At 45.1% G+C, this 20,895-nt stretch overlaps 1 protein-coding gene across 1 annotated transcript in view; it reads right to left on the minus strand.

The window, feature by feature from the left end:
* GRAP2 (GRB2 related adaptor protein 2) overlaps positions 1-20,895 on the minus strand; it is a 160,994-nt gene that overhangs the window by 26,643 nt on the left and 113,456 nt on the right. Inside the window, exon 4 of the mRNA XM_083156125.1 lies at positions 13,959-14,078. Within this exon, the coding sequence (XP_083012251.1) occupies positions 13,959-14,078 (120 nt within the window). The remainder of the gene's footprint in view (positions 1-13,958; positions 14,079-20,895) is intronic.

The following is a 20,895-nucleotide window of genomic DNA, read 5'->3' on the forward strand; positions in this document are numbered from 1 at the left end:
ACTTTCTGATTCTGTCACCCTATTACATTTCACCCATGGTATTTCAGGTATTTTATAGTCTCTCACATGTGATAGAATTTTGTATGTATTTATTTCAGTAAATAAGAGGCTCACTATTTCTTGCACACTTTACAGAGAAACCTGCAACAGACAAACATCTTCCAGAGCAGTTAATGCTGCAATAGCAAAGCAGATATAAATATTTCTGGTGAAATCAAACAGAACTGTCTCACACATACTGTATAAGAAGTGTCTTAGTGCTGGATGCATCCCTTTGGCATAATTTTACACGTTATGTAATATATACAGAGCCGTACTCATCTTAGCTGCTCTTGGCATGCCATTCGCCATGGCGCGTGTATGTTAGATGCCCGTGCTCCCCATTCGCGGCAATGAATGTGTGAGCGTGTGAGCCGGTCCCTGAGTGCAGTGAGTTGGATCCTTTCAGCAGGGGGGGGTGGTGTCGGCGGTATATACACCGGGGGTGTGTGTGTGTCGGTATTTAGGTCCGGGGGGTGGCGGTATGTACGCCCGGAGGAGGGGGGGGGGGGGGGGCAGCTCACCTGCTGCTTGCCAGGCGGAGGGGGAACGGGAACTGGGAGCCTGGGAGGTGCTGTGCGCGCATGCGCAGCAGCCCTCCCAAGGCCATTTTGGAAGCGGACAAAGTGCTGCGGGTGCTGCGGCCGCTGCCCGCGGCCCAGCCAGCCCAAGGGGGAGCGCGGCCGGCCCCTTTTTAATGAGTTTTGGGCCGGCCAACCAGGAAATGGCCCTGTTTCCCGGTGGGCCAATCCGCCCCTGACTTGTGGTGAAACACCTTTCTTATCAATTACCTCAGGTGATGGTAATCATACATTACCAGGGAAGTCCAGGAACAGAGCATTTTCTCCCTGAAGGAGAGGGTCAGGTAGGCAACACTGCTCTAACTGTACAACACATTTATTACATACAGGGCCTGATTCCGATGTGGCCGCAGCTTTGATGGTATTGATCCTGATCCTGATCCAGATGGTCATGCAAGGAAGGAATCATTGTCAAGTGATTGATAGGAAGAGGCAGTTTGGTGGAGGCAAAGGGAGTTGTGACATGTCTCAGTGCTTGACTACATTCTTGTATGCATAAAACATGGCACCAAATGTTGTATCTCCCGCAGCAATTCTGCACCATCATAGACAAGCACTCAGAGAGTTGATGTTACTCCCATCTGATTTTATGTTGCCAACTAAATTCTGTATGTGTCTGCTTGACACAAGTCATAACTCCCATCATTTGGAAGTAAGGGATCGGGACCTGCCGCGGCGAAGGCGTTGCCGGCTCGAAAAGGAGGCAGAGCTACTGAGCAGGTGGGCGTGAATCGGGTATAGGGGCATGGCCTAGGGCCACACCGCCCATTTTCATAATCTTCAGGGGCGTGCCCAGCGCTTCCCTAGCAGCTGGGCAGCCCCTGGCTCCTCCCCCTGGCCTCCCTCTCTCCTCCCTGCACTGAAAAGATGATATACGCAGACACACTGCATCTCTTCAGTGATTACCACTCTGCTCTCCAGCTCCCCTCAACAGCCCCCTCGCCCACGGCACATTGCCAGCCACGGTGACGGACAGCTGGACAGTCGCCAAATAGTGGTACTGTCCCACTGTAATCAGTGTATGCACAAGTGACCAATGTTCCCTCTAATTTTATGAAGACTGTGTGCGGCAAAAGATTTTGGCTGTGCAACTTTGGAAGGAAATTTTTATTTTTGTGCGTCACTTCTATATATAACTGGAAAATGACGTTCAGCATTTGTGTTAACTTTTCTTCAAAATGATATTAAACATTCAAAACATTTAAACATTCAAAACACAGCACATGATGTAGTTAATGGGTGAAACACACATGAATTTAGTCCACAACTGCAAAAAGTTGACCACTGCTGCTTTGTGCGCTCTGCTGTAATGTCTGTGCGCATGCTCGGCGAGTTGTGTGCGCGCGCACACGCGCACAGCTTAGAGGGAACACTGCAAGTGACCATCAATAATCGACTGCTGTTACCTCTGGGGAGAGATCATCATTTGTTCTGAAAGTAGTTACTATATATTGGCACGTTCCACTTGTTGAACTACAGGTTTCAGTAGTCTCTTTTATGCTGAAACTTGTAGTCCAACAATATCTGTTCAGCAGCTACAGGTTACCTCAGTGCTTCTTCCCCCACACAATTCCTCTGTGTTTCAGACTTGTTCTTGGGGCTTATGTCTGACAGTTGCCCACGCGTTCCAGGATGCCAGGATCACATCACAAGGAGATCTCTCTATAATGAGAAGCGAAGCTGCCTGCTGAGCAGAATGGAGCAGGCAAGGGATTAACCCCTGTGTCGCAAAGGCAAATACAATCGGTTTAATGCATCTATAGCGCAGTGCTAAATGTTATAATGGGGACCAGAATGTGCGCATACATGTGTGTATGGGTTTTTGCTAAAATGTTCTGAGAATGCACCGGACAGTACAATAACATTGTAAATAAAACAAATATAATAATTGACAGCAGGGGTAGAACAAGGAATTAGCAGGTTTAATGGAAAATGTTTGTAAGTGCCCAACAATATCAGTTCACCCATGGGGGTAAATTTACTAATACTGTGTTCACACTGCTCGTGTGAAATACCGGGCTCCGGGGACTGCAGCGCAACCCGATTTCCGGGACCCTCCCGGCCATTCCGGGAGGGTAGGCAACCCTGATCTAATGTGATCATGCCCAATACTCAATTCATGCTAGGTAAATATAGAACTACAGTATAAATATGTGCCGTGGTCAGGACATGTAGGTGCAATGTCTTATATCTGGTCAGTGTAATACAATTGATTACTTATAATGTACAGTAGTCATTTCATCTAATGTAGTGTCCAATCAATAGATTGTGCTGCACTAGTGTAAAACAGATAGGGGGAAATTTACTAAAATGTGTATTCTACTTGACATGTGATGTTGCTATGGGCAACCAATCAGATTGTACTTATTTATTTAGCACTCTCTAGAATATAGTAGACAGGATCTGATTGGTTGTCCATAGCACCATCACATGTGAAGTGAAATACACATCTTAGTATATTTCCCCCATAGTATTTTTATTGATTGTCCATTGTCTTGCTACTGCTAGGGGTGTCCTTAAACTCACATTAGACTTCTGCTGCTTATTATATTGAAGGAATAACAATACTGTTCGTTATTTACATATATACTTATATGTATCAATTTAGCAGTTGATATTAAATTCTGGACAAATACATTAGTCTTATACCGCTTTCACACTGCCAAAACGCTTCAAAAACCGGTATTTTTAAACGGTATTTAAAACGGGTCTGAGCCTTCACATTGCAGTAGATTACCGTTTTAAATACCGTTTAAGTACCATTCACATCATTCAATCCGTTTAATCCCCTGAACACGTTTTAAGGCAGAATGCAGGGGACAGCCTATCACAGGTCTGTAAGCTGTTGTTTTTACTAAATACTGTTTCAGAGCCATTCTCACTGCATAAAAAACGGCTCGGAAACGTGTAGGACTCTGCTTTTTAAACGTTTTGAAATACCGGTTATCTTTAACCGGTAAATGAACTCTGGCGCTTACCCACTGCAGCCTTAAACGTTTTGAAATGGGAAAAAAACGGCAATATACCGTTTAACAAGTGCTATGTGAAGATGTAGTATCCTTATCTGTATCAAGTGTAATGTAATTATATTATTATCATGTAACTAGGTCAAGTATGTTGAGCAGTTATATTGTGTAATAATAGGAGAGGGCTAAAATGCATACTCCAAAATGGTTCCTCCCGGGATGCCTCATTCCATAAACAAGATAACCACTGCATACTCCAAAATGGTTCCTCCCGGGATGCCTCATTCCATAAACAAGATAACCACCAGAGTTACTACTGCGGCAACATTGTGTTACAGTGTACAGTGACATAATGAGAGGCCATGTAGAGTAGTAGCACAGGAGCTACACACAAAATTAAGTTTATTAAACTAAAATGTGTAGGAAATTTACAACTTTCACAACATAGAAGTTTGCTATGGAAATGCAACTGAATCAGGAAAGACTGTAGAAAGTAGATCCGGTTAAAAGTACATGCCCAGATTATGTAGAGAGAGCCATGGGCATCATAGGCTTAAATATGGAGAAACATGTATGAGTGGTTGATTGTATAAATAGGATGAAGTCTGAATCTTAGCAGTAAATGGCTGTTCAAGTGGAGGTAATGTAGATCAGTGGTTCTCAACCTCGGTCTTCAAGGACCCCCGACAGAGCACGTTTTCCACGTCACCTGGCAGGTGCACAGGTGCACTCGTTATTCAAGGAAACATTTTAAAAGATGGCCTGCAGGGCATGACAGCCACCCGCCGGGGTTGGGAACACCTGGGCAGCATCTGAGCGGGTGCTCAGACGCTGCTCGACATTAGACAGCGCATGCGCAGTCTAATCCCAAAATCCCGGGATTTGGGGGTCAACTCCTGGGATCCTACCGATGCTGATCCTGGGATTGGCCACCCTACTTGAGAATGGGATCAAGAACAAATGTCACAGAAATCCAAAATATACACTGCAACAGCAACTGCATGTACATAGATATTTTCAACATATTGTCCTGTGCATGTATAACGTATGAACTTTGAAATGGTTTAGTCCGGCACCCTGCATTTTGGGATGTTCACATCCCCTCAGTGAACCGGCATTATTGCTGGTCCGCTGAAGTCATCAAGGGGTGCGGCATGGAGTCAGTTCGTCATCTGGGGCGGGGAGGAGGCAGCACTTAGAGCTGCTGCTGCTCCAAGTGCTCCATAGTTTGAACGGGAAACTGGTCGCTCGACCCATTTAACCCGTTCACACTGCACAGCAACATGGCAAAGAACCGGTAAGAACCCTTCTTTTTTACCGGTTCTTATTGCCGTGTTGCTACCCGTTTGCGGGACCTGGTAACCCCTTTCACATCGCATTATTACTGGGTTGAACCGGCAAGAAACTGGCTTGTACCCAGTAATTAGTTGCGATGTGAAAGTGTGCCTGCACTTTGTTTCTAATATTGCCTAATGGTAGGAACTAAAAATAGGTTGTCATGTTATTTAGATTCAATATCCTGTTACAACAGATTACCGATGTTTTGTTACTGTTTTGCAAATGTGCCTAAAAATATACAGTAATATCTAAATTTGTGTAATATTGTCCAATTAACTTGAACTGAACAGAAAAGCAATTATTCATTCAAAACTAAAACTGGAAAGAGGTTAAAGAACACCTACACTAAAGGCCCATACACACTGGGTGACTTTGAGCTGAAAGACGCTCAAAACAGCAAGTTTGAGCGGCTTTGAACTCAAAGCCGCCCAGTGTGTATGGCCCGGCGATGAGCGGTGAGCGCTGCTGCGCGCTCCCATATCATCACTGGGAAAGCCACTCATCTGCTGTTGCAAAATATCTGCTAAAAATACCAGCGTAAGGTAATCATTACAGGTCATTAAGATGAATAAAACTGTTTGCTTGACAATTTTCACACCTATTTTGACATATTCCCTTGGCACTCAAATGGTTAATGTTGTATTTAACTATATCCTGCACTGTTCATTTAATTTCATTGTCTGGGTACAATGGTTAACAAAAACGTGCTTTTTTAACCTTGTGCTTCTTAAGCCTCTATAACAGCTGGTCTCCTATAGAGAGGGTAAACCCAACCCTTAGTAATATACCAGACACAGAAAATATTTAAAGGTGACCAGCGCTGAAGCTCTTTATAGTAAAGCTGCTTCAATCCTTGTGGTCTCTCCTTAATAAGCAGTCTCCACACTTACATAAGTATTGAGTCACGAGTGCATATCAAAGGTATCTTTATGCGGTCGAGAGGTCCGTCTGGAATCTTATACGACACTTACATTATCTTTCTGTCAGCTGTGCACATAAAGGTATATTTGCCTGTAAGTTCCCCAGCTCAGACAGTAATGGTAAGACACTTACATAAGCCTCCTATCTCGCATTCCCATAAAGGTATCTTACACAGGATAGTAGTTGGAGGTATCGTAAAAAATAAGTGTTTAATAAAAAAAAGGCACAGACAATCCACAGAAGTAAAAATCCACAAAGATAAAAAATGAAAAATTCACATACAATAAAAATTGCTGCGAGGGAGACGGAGGGAGAGTTCTCACTGACATTCAGCGCGGCGCGCTGCAGACACAGCCAAGCTTGAGCTTAGGATTGGCATCAGTGAGTCCGGGCGTCTCCGTCCTCCCTTTCTTAAATGGCAGATTGTTCAAGATTGTCTGGGTATACACCGTCACTACATGATGATGAACCCACCTTTGCACCAAGAAGAGCAGAGGCAGAACTCTGGGAGGCAATGGAGTCATCTGCCGCCGGGCTCCTGCTCCCAAGGGGGCACCTCTCCTCCCCTGCAAGTTTAAATCAGTTAATTGAAAGCCATCAATATCACTTCTGCGGCTGAGTTCTGAGAAATATGTGTTCTCTCCTCCTCTCTCTCTCTATATATATAGATACAGACAAATGTAGTGAGCGATATAGATATAAATTGAACACATATATTTCAGAACAGACATATATTTAGTGGTGGTGGTGGTGGCGGGGGGGGGGGGGGGGGGGGGCAGAATATATATATCTTGCCACCGGGCAACTGGAGCGAACTTACTCCACTGCTAAGATGGGTTGTAACTAGGTTGGTGGGGAGTGTGGGTACACACCATCACTACATTTGATGAACACACCATTGCGCCAAGAAGGGTCATAACTAGGTTGGTGGGGAGTGTAAAGTTAGGGGGCGCTGTCGGTGTTACTTTTTAGTTATCTGTTTTAATTACTTTCACTTGTAGCTTCCTTCTTGCCCGGCATGGGTATGGCCGTCTATTGTAATGTGTTATTTAACCCTGGGAGTTCCAAGTCAATTTGTCAAAATAGGTGAGAACATTGCCAAGCAAACATATGTAGTCATCATAATCTGAAATGTTTACCTTATATAGGAAATATAATAATTATTTTACCCAACAATTTTTATTTGAAACTAAATAACAAATGTGAGTGGTGCTGGCATTTTTTGCGGATATTTTGAACAGCTCCCACAGAGATATTGCAAACAAATTGTTAATAAAAGGGTATTGTACTATAAATACAGGTATATATTATATGGGAAGGGACATGATTACATGGGCCTCCTCTGGATCAGTTTTGTGCCTTGTGTCCCTAGCGGAAAAATGGTGGTGGCAGTGTGTTTGTGTGTGTGTGTGTGCGGGGGGGGGGGGGGGGGGGTGTTGGGGAAGAGGCAATCATCCCTTCTAGTACAGGGCACAAAGAGGTCTAGTTACAACTATCAGCTATGATGTCACCATAGTGACTGGTCTAGGTAAGCGAATACACTTACTGATTGGCATTTCAATGTGTTAGGGTGCCCATACACGTTGCGAGAATCGCATGCGTGATTGGCTAGATCGCATCGCACCGCACGGCATGCGTTTTGCATGCAATGTACATGCAATGCGATGTGATCCGAAAGCAGTACAAAAAGTATGTGCAGCACATACTTTTTGTACTGTGCAATGCAATGCCCGCGGGAGCGCGCATTGCACGCTGCTATCGCAGCGTGTATGGCCACCTTAAGTCTTGCACTACGCAACCTATGCAGTTGAAAAAGTATTGGTTATTGGTTGTGCTGCACAGACAACATAATATATCACTGACATAACGTTTGCATACACCCACCAACCTACTAGTCATACAGTATAGTGGCCATTCTCTTGTAGTGTATACCCAGCATGTATTCTTTTGTAGGCTCTGTTTAGCTGCTTGCTGGAGATGCAGAAGATCTGGTGATCTAACAGCAGATGCATTTGGTGACCTCGAATGCACTTTGAATGCATCTCCTTCCATCCTGTCTAATAGCAATTACCAATACCTACTGTAAGTAATCCCTTCTATTCTCTTTAAATTGTAAATAATGTGTGTCTTAAGTATCAGCCTGTAATAAGCCAGTACCCTGATGATAACATGCCATCGGCATTTTTTCTCTGATGTAGTGATCCATGAGAAAATGGGAAAATTAGGTGTAGTCTCAATAAGTGTAGAGTATATGCAATAGACTTCCATAATTATACAGGTTGCGTATCCCTTATCCAAAATGCTCGGGACCAGAAGAATTTTGGATAATGGATTATTCCGTATTTCAGAATATTTTATATTTGAATGCGGTATCTTGCATTTATGTTTCATAAACACATGAAATACAGACACATATTTTATTTTTTCGCCAGCAGTGTCAGTTACAGATGTCTCCACTAGTACCAGTTACATATCATGTCCCCAGTAGTGCCAATTACAGATGTCCCCAGTAGTGCCAGCTACATATCATGTCCCCAGTAGTGTCAGTTACAGATGACCCCAGTAGTGCCAGCAACAGATGTCCCCAGTAGTGCCAGTTACAGATGTCCCCAGTAGTGCCAGCTACATATCATGTCCCCAGTAGTGCCAGTTACAGATGTCCCCAGTAGTGCCAGTTACATATCATGTCCCCAGTAGTGTCAGTTACAGATATCCCCAGTAGTGCCAGCTACATAACATGTCCCCAGTAGTGCCAGTTACATATCATGTCCCCAGTGGTGCTGTTACAGATGTCCCCAGTAGTGCCTGTTACATATCATGTCTTCAGTAGTGCTGTTACAGATGTCCCCAGTAGTGCCAGCTACATATCATGTCCTGAGTAGTGCCAGTTACAGATGTCCCCGGTAGTTTTGAGGGAAAAAAAAAGTACATTCTGGAATGTATGGTTTTCAGAATAATTTGGATAAGAGATATTTGGATTAGGGATATTACACCTGTATACTGCACATCAATCAATACACTCACTTTGTTAATTTATTGATGTTACCATGTAATTAAAACATGTATATGAAGGCAAAATAAACTTTTAATTATGTATATGACAGCAAGACAGGGAAATGTTTAGTTATTTTTTACTATACATAGTATAAAGAAGTACAAGAAGTACAAGAAAGGTTCCCAGCATATTCAACCCTGTTATCCAGAGATGCTCTGATGATGTCACTGACACTGTAACTGAGAGCTCTCTCAGCCAATTAGTGGCTTTCCATTTATTTGTAGGTATTTTACTTGCAGCTCGTCTCCCGGCTCAAGGCTTCCCCTGCCCGGCTCTCTGGAACCCCCTGCCCGGCACCTAGCTCCCTCAATGTCCCCTTGCCGGGATCCCTCTACCTGCAGCTCCCCGGGAGTTGCATGTGATAAATCGCATGAGATTTATCACATGCAAAACTTGGCACATCGAGTGAGTCCTCCCTGGAAGCTGCCGGGGAAATCAGGTCCGATTTCGGCCTAATGTCGGCCTTAACGCTGACCCTTCCACAACTTGGCACTGATGTCACATACCCTCACTTAAAACACTTGGACATGCCCCGGGCAGCCGAGAGGTATGCCGGGCCCTGGTAGCATTTTGGGGGCATGGCCTAATAGTGGGTGGTGTGGCCATCTCCGTGGTTAGGCCACGCCCCCACAACGTTTAGAGGGGGTGAAAAAGTCTAAAGTCGAGGGGGGTGGGGGTGTAATTGTCCCCTTCTCAGCAGCAGCAGCACACACCTACAGCATTTGCATTGCTAGCAGCAAGCTCACCATGAGCTCTCACGCTGTCATTGAGATGCTCATGCTGTACGTGTGTTCTGCTTCTGCTCATGAGGGACAAAGGGGAAGGGGTGTTGGACCAGGGCCCCCGCCGGGCCCCTCCTGCAAGACTGGGCCTGGGTAATTTGTTCCAGCACCCCCCCTCTCGGCGGCCCTGGACACGCCTGCTTTTTTTTCTTACACCCCTCCACCCCCCAGAAAGCGTCAGGTCACCAACCCCAAATGCTGGCTTCCTGTCAGTCAAATTTGCGAGGGGATTGTGATTAAATCAGGTTTGCCTACCCTCCCGGAATGGTCGGGAGTCTCCCGAAAATCGGGTCCCCCTCCCGGCCCCCGGAAGGGTGGGCAACCCTCCCGGATTCAGGAGGGACCCCCGCTGCGCCCCCGATCGCGGCATTTAAATGCCACAATCTGCGGGTCTCAGAGGACGGGGCGGCTAAAATGGCAAAATTGCATAATTTTAGCCCCGCCCCCTCCACGGAAATACGCAAATTCACCTGTTTAACATCATGGGGCGGGGCTTAGTGATGTCACGCTCAAGCCTCGCCCCCGAGCAGCTGCTGAAACTCTCCTCTCCGGGCTTTTCCCGGAGAGGAGAATATTTAAATGTCCAGTCATTTGATAATTGCGTGATCTGCAAATTGGAACATCAGCGACCGACTCTGAATAACCCCCGAGAACCAATCTGAGTAGGGCTGGTATGATAAGAGTATAAGGAACCAAAGACTTTCGGAAAGGGTTAGGTTTGGATAAAACACTCTGGGGCTTCTTGAAAAGGTTACATGTAAAAAACAAATGTTTCCCCTTATCACATGCTGTAAAGGCCCCCACACACTGGGCGATTCTGAGCTGAAAGCAGCTCCGTTTTGTTCTTTCAATTTAAAAGCCGACTAGTGTGGGTTGGGATCATTTGGTCTACAGCATGATGGTTGACAGTCATTAGGTCGACATGGGTCTAGGTCAACATGGGAAAAGGTGGACATGGATCTAGGTCGAAAGGTCATTAGCTCGATAGGTCGTTAGTTCGACAATGTCTAGGTCGACAGTCAAAAGGTCAACATGGGGATTTTCACTGTTTCACTGGGCACCAATATACATCTTACCATAGGCGAATCTAGAATTATGGTAATGGGTGGTCCCAGATGCAGACATAACAGTAGGGGACGTGGCCTCATGGGAAGGAGGCGTGGCATCACAAAAACGGGTGTTGTATTACACTTTAGACCATACACAGTAATGCCCATTACACATTTTAGCAAACTCAGTAATACCCATTACACATAAAGCCACACATCATGATGCCCATTACATACTATATAACAAACCGTAATGCCCATTACATATTTGCCACATAAGTGCTGCTTACCTACGTGCTCATTGCTAGGGGGTTCTTGCTTGATGGCACCATAGTACCCATTACACATGATGCCGCACATGATTAAAGGGGGGGCGGGCTGAGGCGAAAGCGGGGAGAAGAATTGGAGCGGAAGCTGCAGGGATGACAGTCATTGACAGCTGGGCAGAGAGCAGGGGGCTGCCCGACTGTATTCAGAGCACTGCAGTTCACGGCTGTTTGAAATAATACCCCTTTCACAACAGAAGATGCAGGGATTTACCCGGGAATATGGTCCCAGGATCATGCAGGGACATTCCCAAGCTGACCCCTTATACACCAGCCTAGTCCCTGCATTTTCTGGTGTGAGGGGGAGAGACAACCACTCCCCTCTCCTTACCCCCCTTTAACCAACCAGCTATATCTTCGGAACCAACTGACCCATTTACATGAGACAAGTATCATATTGAAGAACTTTTGAGTTGGCTTCGAATGATTTTGGTCCTGTGAAACTGGGCTGTTTGGTTCCAGAGAAATCTGCCCTCAAAGAACATAAATAGTCATGAAATTACATTTAAGAAATGAAAAAAATGGTTTAACCTCAATATCCCTGGAACCAATTAACCCATATGGATCCAGCCTGGTATCAGATTGAAGGCCCAGCAATTTGGGTTTGACTGAGATCAACCTCGAGCTTCAGTGATGCCGAAGGGGGAACTGGCAGCCATTGAACTAGGTGGGGGTCGGAATTAGTGGGTCCCATGTTATTCTATAGGGAAAACATTCCAGCTTTGCCTGGCCGTATCTCCGGTGCCCAGGGGGCTAGAGACACGGGGCTGGGCTCGTTGGAAAGCCCCTTCCCTCAGCTACAAAATGGGCTAATGGGTGGTCCTGTGCACCCCCGGACCACCCCCTAGATTCGCCTATGCATCTTACCTCTGGGCAACTGGGAGGAACTTACGCCACTGGTTATAGGTGCAGTGGCGTAACTATAGCACCGCAACCCCCGCGACCGCGGGGGGGTGCTATGCATGTGCGGGCGCCGGGGGCTGCAGTGCTATAGTTAAACCCCGCTGCCCGCCGCACCAACCCCCGCAAACCCCCCCATCCCCAGTCTTTACCTGTGTTCAGTACGCGCTGGTCCCGGCTCCCTTCTGCTGAGGACCACAACAAAATGGCCGCCCCCATATAGCACACAGTTCTCTGAAACTGTCTGCTGTATGGGGGCGGACATTTTGTGGTGGTCCTCATAGCATAAGGAGGGAGCCGGGACCAGCGCGTACTGAACCTAGGTAAGACGGCGGGCGGAGGGGCGGGTGAGTGGCTGGGCGCCCTCCCTTTAACGGCGGGGGGGCGCCCAAAATGTAGTTACGCCGCTGTATAGGTGCATGTCATCAGCCGCAGTAAGCACCTTTGCTGTGATTGGTGTACCTCAATACATATATATCTCATGTGAGCTGAATGAGGACTTACCTGTATAGACTTTTATACAAGTTGTGTGAGATGAAACACATTTTGTATGCATTTTCTGAATAAACAAATGTCATTCAGACTAATTGATGAGTCGCGTGACCACTCATCATGGATGCAAATAGCGGGTTTTTTCATATAGTGCATGTGAAGAAGCGTTTTACACAGGTTTGTCTGGGTTCCTATGCTGGGTTGGTCGCTACTTGGTCAGATCTGTTCTTCTGCCAAATAGAGAATTATTTGTTTCAGCTCAAAAGCCGACTAGTGTGGGTTGGGATCATTTGGTCTACAGCATGATGGTCGACGGTCATTAGGTCGACATGGGAAAAGGTCGACATGGGTCTAGGTCAACATAGGGAAAGGTGGACATGGTTCTAGGTGGAAAGGTCATTAGCTCGACAGGTCATTAGTTCGACAATGTCTAGGTCGACAGTCAAAAGGTCGACATGGGGTTTTTCACAGTTTTTTACCTGAATGTCAATACAGTCGACATGGACACAGTTTAACGTGCACCGCATCCCCTTGCATCACTCGCTACACTCGCAATGCGTCCGGCATGGTGCCTCGCTTCGCTCGGCACACTATTTTTTTCTCCCATCACACCCTAATGGATGGTAGAGCATAAAATACCTCCTCTCGGCACATGTCGGCTCAAAAAACAGTGCAATACCCCATGTTGACCTTTTTACTGTCGACCTAAACACTGTCCAGCTAATGACCTGTCGAACTAACGACCTGTCGAACTAATGTTTTTTCGACCTAGAACCATGTCGACCTTTTCCCATGTTGACCTAGACCCATGTAGACCTTTTCCCATGTCGACCTAATGTTGTCGACCTAATGACTGTCGACCAAATGACCACATCCCCTAGTGTGTATGGGCAAGCAATGAGCGGTGAGCGTTGATGTGTGCTCCGGCATCATCACTGGCCATGGCACTCATCTGATTGTATTACCAGCAGATGACCGATAAGGGGGATGGCTTTCCATAGCGTCCTGCTATGAAAAGTTCTCCACCCCGTCAAAATCGCTGGCAAGGGGGAAAAAATCACTCAGTGTGTATGGGCCTTTAGAGTGGTGTCCTATGAAAGTATTTTATACTGTGTTTTTATTCCATAACTTGTTTTTGAATAAATACGGTGTCATACCGAAATAAATGGGTTTTGCTTTGCTAGTGTCACTAAAAACCGATATTTTGCATTGACAGCTGTTGTAAAGCTGTAAGCAGAGTTTTGGGCCCGCAGCAAAAAAATCCTTCAAAAAAATGGCATCATAGAATTTGATGTTATTTCCCCTGCACCTGTCACACAAGGATTTAAACAGCTGTTAAAACATTTCTTGGATACTATGCAAAAGATTTGAAGTAGCAGAAAGAATACTCTGTAAATAATACTGAAGTGCTCTTATCCTTAGCTATGTACCTGCTGCATGATAAGATGTCCTGCAACACCAACTGAACACAGTGTGACCACCTGTAATACCAATGCATGGCTAGCATACCTGACTGAGATAGAGAATTCCCCTTTGGATGTCTGACTGGCACGAATGATGAAAGATCCAACTCGCTTGCCCATGAGTGCGTTCTCAGCTTCTGTGCGGGTAATGTTCTCACAATACCATCTGCCATAGGAAGATCAGAAGGAAGAGATTACTTCCGGCTGCACCATGTTTTCATTCATTAGTAAATATTCTATAAATATTTGAACCAAACAAATTAATTATTTTGTAACATATGGATTTGTAGTCAAGTACATTTAAAAATATACAGGGTGAAATTTAATAGGATGAGAGATTTGGTAAGAAATCTGGAGATTTCTTACCAAATCTCTCACTTTCTAAATCTCTCACCCTATTAAATTTCACCCCTTGACTTGACCCTTCTGAGCGACATCTTTTATTATATTGCCTAGTGGGGCAGAAGTATGAAGAAGTGATAAGGGAGGATAAGTAAGCCAGTGGAGGAGTTGCCCATGGCGACCAATCAGCTGCTCTGTATTATTTAATATTATGCTAATTATTATGCAAATTATAGATGTTACTTCATTGCTGATTGGTTGTCACAGGCAAGTTCTTTACTGGATCACTTCTCTTCCCTTATCACTGCTTCCTACATCTGCCCCAGTGTATACACTGAATTTACGATGTGCAATCTCGCGCATCGTTAATGACCCTCTCCCATGACCATCGCTCCCCCCCGTCTCCCTCCTCCCGTTGCTCTCTTCCCCGCCAGCATCGGCAAGTGTGTATGCGGTTGTGTAGGGCCCTTAAAAGACAAGTCATGCTGAGCTGTGTATAGTTGTAGGCAGAGGCGTAACTCTGGGAGGCAATGGAGTCATCTGCTGCTGGGCTCCTGCTCCAAACGGGGCACCTCTCCTCCCCTGTGAGTTTCAATCCATTAATTAAAACCATTGATATCGCTTCGCTTCTGTGGCTGTATTCTGAAATAGTCTCTCTCTCTCTCTCCACAGGAAAATACCTAAACCGCGCCCAAAGTGGAACAGTAGCAGCAACTCTAATGGACCCCTGTTAGCCGAGTCCAAATAGGCAAATAGAAATACAGAAATAGTTTACAGTGCGCTAAAGAAAACTCAACAATTTAAAATTGAACATTTAATAAGTAGTCTTCACAAAGACTTCAATCATTTAAAACACAGCAGGTCTGTTATTGGTATAGATGATGGTGCAGGCCCAACGCGTTTCGTCAACGAATTGACTTCATCAGGGGCTTAGCGGACGTTAAGTCGGCAAGATGTATTAACACTTCTGCAGGATACAGGATTTCATATAGTATCCAACAATTAAGGATGTATATCACAACACTGGACCATAAGTAGCAATAAACGTATAAGGTCGCCAAATGTGGGCAGATAGCACAACAGTGAGGTCTGTGACCAATATCAGCAGTTCACACAGTTATCTGGTAGGGTTCCTATGACACTCCTGAACCTATTAGAGTGAAACCGGAAGTGTACGGCTAGGGATCTGCTGTTGGATCCCTAGCTGTACACCATAGACCACTTCTACACATTATGCAACAAAATAGCATACGCAATTATAGGAAATGAGCCCAAGGAAATGAGCCCAAATTGGTGTAATGTACAATACCATATACCACTTCAACACATTATTCTACACAAAATTCACATAATGCCACATGGATTGAGCCAAAATTCACATAATGCCACATGAATTGAGCCAAAATTCACATAATGCCACATGGATTGAGCCAAAATTCACATAATGCCACATGGATTGAGCCAAAATTCACATAATGCCACAAAGATTACATGAAAATTCATAACAAGCGCAACAAAGAAGGACAATGCGCGCCATAGTCGCGCCAAAAATTTGCACCATGATTCCCATTACACGTTAAGCCACGGACCATTATATTATATTATACCCATTGTCAGCACTGTACAGTTGCCTCTATATTATATTATATATCAGTGTCTACTTAGCGTTTAAATTCATATTCTGACACAGAGAATAAGCCAATATTCACATTCTCACAGAGGCAATGAGTAAAAATTCACATTCTGACCCATGGTGCCAAATAACACACATGCCCCACGGTGCCAGATAACACACATGCCCCACGGTGCCAGATAACATACATGCCTCCACGGAGCCAGATAACACACATGCCCCCACGGTGCCAGATAACACACATGCCCCCACGGTGCCAGATAACACACATGCCCCCACGGTGCCAGATAACACACATGCCCCCACGGTGCCAGATAACACACATGCCCCCACGGTGCCAAATAACACACATGCCCCCACGGTGCCAGATAACACACATGCCCCCAAGGTGCCAGATAACACACATGCCCCCACGGTGCCAGATAACACACATGCCCCCACGGTGCCAGATAACACACATGCCCCCACGGTGCCAGATAACACACATGCCCCCACGGTGCCAGATAACACACATGCCCCCACGGTGCCAGATAACACACATGCCCCCACGGTGCCAAATAACACACATGCCCCCACGGTGCCAGATAACACACATGCCCCCACGGTGCCAGATAACACACATGCCCCCACGGTGCCAGATAACACACATGCCCCCACGGTGCCAGATAACACACATGCCCCCACGGTGCCAGATAACACACATGCCCCCACGGTGCCAGATAACACATATACCCCCATAAGATAACACACATGCCCCAACAGTGCCAAATAACACACATGCCCCCACCGTGCCAGATAACACATATGCCCCCACGGTGCCAGATAACACACATGCCCCCATAAGATAACACACATGCCCCAACAGTGCCAGATAACACACAGAAAAAAAGCATCTTACCGCTGACAGGCACATGGAGGGTTACTTCATGCACTAGCACTGCTCCCTGATGCTGGTAACTGCAGGCCGCTCTGCCCCCTCACAGCAGCCTCTCGCCTCCCTCTGCCATCTCACAGCAAGTAGCCGCGCTCCCTTCCTCCCTCCCTTTTCCCACCTCCGCGGCCAAATCCCTCATCCCTGCACTGTGCGGGTGCGCGGTGACGTCACACGTGCACCCGCGCAATGCACTATTGGGAACGCTGAAGCCAGGAGAGGCTTCAGAAGAAAATGTGCAGTATTACCCACATTTTCTTCTGAAGCCTCTCCTGGCTTCAGCATTCGGAACGGGGGGCAGGAGGACGGGCGGCAACTTAAAAGAGCAAAAAAAGTGTCAGAAATGACAGGGGGGGGACGTGCCTGGGTGCCCCCCCCCCTAAATCCGCCAGTGCCATAGTACTGCTCCATATGCACTTTTGTCACCTGTGCCTGTGCCATGCTAATACTTATACTTGCCTACTACTAGTTTCAGGGAGATTATAGTTGGTAATAGAATTTTGCACAGCACCCCATTGGGGGGGGGGGGGGGGGGGGGGGCTTGTCATGCTCCACCCAAATGGCGTGTCTAGTTCCATATATGGAGAGATTGTGAAAAGAGATTGTGAACGTGGCACCTAGAAGCGTGGGTGTGTACTGCTACATCTGAGAGGAATCTTCTAAAATGACTTATATCCAAATGTAGATGAGCCCCAAAGCAGTTAGTAAGAGATACTATACTGAACTTGCTCAAGAAAGGTCACTAATATGTATCAGGGATTGTTCCATATAAATAGCCACAAGCAATGCATGTAGCCTTCATTGTGGGATCACTGATTTATCACTAAAGCTGGGAAATGTTACTGATGATTCAGTGTAATGTATCTATCTCTCATTCCTCCCCCCCCCAAAATGTAACAGCTACATAGGTGTGCGCACATTAAGTGTTAGGGGTGCACAGGCACCCCCTTATGCTGTGCACACCCAACCTTATGAATGCCTTCCTGCTCCTAGCAATACCAGCAATACCTTTTACCAAAGACTTTTGCTTTTTAGAACTGTATTTCATTAAAAGAAGCGCCCAATCAATTATGTGTGTTTTGCATTGTTACTTGTACTAGAGCATTGTCATATCACTACATACCTGCGTCATCCATATATGTTTGTGATTTTATTTGCATGTACTGTTACACAGAGTAATTAGAAGAGTAATGGTGTGTACACACGGTCGACATGCTGCCGTGCGATGCGAGTCCCGATGCGATCTGAGGACATCGGGACTCGCATCGCACGGCAGCATGTCGACAGTGTAAGAACATGAAGGAGAGCAGAGGACAGTACCTGTCACCAGGGTGCCGGGATGTCAGCGTGCTGCGACACCCGGGGCCGCGGCACATCAAACAGCTCCCCCCGCCGTGCAGACATCAGGCCACACCCCCCGCCCTCCTCTTTAGGCGGACTTCTTCTGGGTCATCAGCCCTGCAGCGCAGCCCCAGGAGAAGCCCCTCTCCCTCTGGCCGCCGGAGCTATAGTGAGTATTCAGGCACAAAGACTATATAGTGCAGATCTGCACTATATAGTCTTGCCTGCCCTCACTATGTCGCTGCCGATTTGCGCTCACTCGGGAGCGCGCATCGGCAGCGCATCGGGCTCGCAATCCCTGAAAAGTACACAATCGGTATACGATATGGCTTCCGATGTGCACTATATCGTCAACATCGGAAGCCATATCGCACCCGTGTGTACACACCTTAAAACTGAAATATGCAAGAGATTATAGAGTGGCTGAGAGACATTTCATATTGTAGTGAGTGCCAATAGATGATGTAAGACACGCCTGATTGGCAGTGTTAGACACACCCAATGGATGTGTTAGACATGCCCAATAGGTGGTGTTAGGCACACCCCTTTGATGGTGCACCCCCTAATAAAATGTGCAGCGCACGCCTATGAACAGCTACATAATGTGGGCAAGGTGACATGAGGGAGATTGCTAGACTTATGAGGGAGAGAGGGAGATTGCTGCAATTTCAGGGAGTCTCCTGCAGAATGCAGGGGGGTAGGGAACTATGCTAATACTGTAGATTGATTCTTATCATCAATATAGACACGATAGCATATTTTTGGCACATTTGTAATGTTTTCCCATTTTTTTGTGTCAACATGAAATTTTTGCAGACAAATGTACATTCTCAATGTGATTTAAAATATGCAGACAATTATATTTATATTGAGGCTTGTCTCATCCAGCAAGTCACTCAGTGTTAATACACAGTGTGTAATGATTCATCTAAATAGTTCTAGACACAAATATGCCTAATTATGTGTATAATCAAACTCAGGTTTTTTCTGCTTGGTGAGTTATATTGTAAATGTCGGGGAAATGCCGCATATTAGCAGCTTTCTGATTTCTAATGTATAAAATAGACTTTAATATTGGAATACAGTAAGTATACATTTTTGGTCTTTGGCCAGCGCTGGAGATGTAAATGTTCTATTTTAGAGACGCTCCAATTTAATTCCCAACATCAATTATCTGCTTATTACTCACAGCTATGTTATTATCTTAATATTTACAAGGGACGTGCACTAATGTAATGTTCTATCTATAGACTAAAATGAGGACTATTGTTACATTATTTAAATGCTACTGAGAAACCTCTTCCAATATTTTTGCAGGGTGCTGGGGCAATGTGTTTGCAGGGTTTGTTTAACCCTTACATGCACCCATAGGCGTGCGCAGCTCATTTTATTAGGGGGTGCACAGTCAAAGGAGTGTGAGTAGCTCCACCTATTGGGCGTGTCTAACACTGCCAATCAGGCGTGTCTTCCATCATATATTGGCACTCGCTACAATATAAAAAGTCTCTCAGCCACACCATAATCTTCTGCCTATTTTAGTTTTCATCTTCTAATTACTCTGTGTAACACTAACAGCACATGCAAATAAAGTCATACACATACAGTATATGGATGACACAGGTATGTAGTGATATGACAATGGTCTAGTACAATTACCAATGCGAACACATATTATTGATTGATGGGCGCTTCTTTAAATGGAATACAGGTCTAAAAAGCAAAAGTCTTTGGTAAAAGGTATTTCTGGTATTGCTAGCGGCAGGGAGGTGTTCATAAGGGTGGGCACAGCATTAAGGGGTGCCTGTGCACCCCTAACACTCAATGTGCGCACGCCTATGCATGCACCTGGCCATGAAATTGATCCGAGCAACTTCCATTCTGTGTATTATTGTCCTGTGGGCCATGGACGGGATAAGTGGTTGGAAGGTATGCTGATCCTTGTAGTGTTATATTGGAGGATTTGTGGTGCTTCGAAGTGCTGTCAGTTAGCTCTCAAAAAAAAAAAAAAAAAAAAAATATATATATATATAGGGACTTTTGTCATACTACCATTGAAGAGACAAATAAAATACAATATTGGAAAATCATTACTTTATTCATTGTTTGGACCATTATGGAACTTACAGACTATTGAAATACTCTGGGTGCTATACCACTGTTGGGGAGTCATATATATATATATATATATATATATATATCCAAACCAATAGTGTTATGTAGCACCCTATATAATTAATCGAGATACCTCTAGTCTTTCCTTTATAATACCATGATTACCATCAGCATTTTCCGATATAAAACATTTATTAAAACATTTAAAACAGATCACAATACAAATCTTGAGGCAAGTTTTCTAGTACAGACGTATTCTTTGGATTTATGGATCGTAATGGTTTTCAATGGATCTATTATGTTAGAGATCTTTAGGCAATGGGCGGTTGCCCGTACTTGAAGATTGAAGAACTATTGTTTATTCATAATACTTGGTGTTTGGACACAGGAGAGCGCACATCTCTAGGAGCCAGAAAGGTCTTTTTTTGGACCACATCTTCACTCCTGTGATCCTTAAGGAGTTTGCTTATTGGAAATTGGAGTATACTCCCAAATATTATATAAGGGGACCACACTTCAAAAATTATACTCAAAAAAACTTTATTCAAATTAGGACTTAAGAACAGTAATGATTCATTAATGGTACCTAAAAATTATGAATAAACAATAGTTCTTCAATCTTCA

This window comes from Crinia signifera, chromosome 8 (genome assembly GCF_055691185.1).
Source record: "Crinia signifera chromosome 8, ASM5569118v1, whole genome shotgun sequence".
In the NCBI taxonomy this organism is placed as follows: Eukaryota; Metazoa; Chordata; class Amphibia; order Anura; family Myobatrachidae; genus Crinia; species Crinia signifera.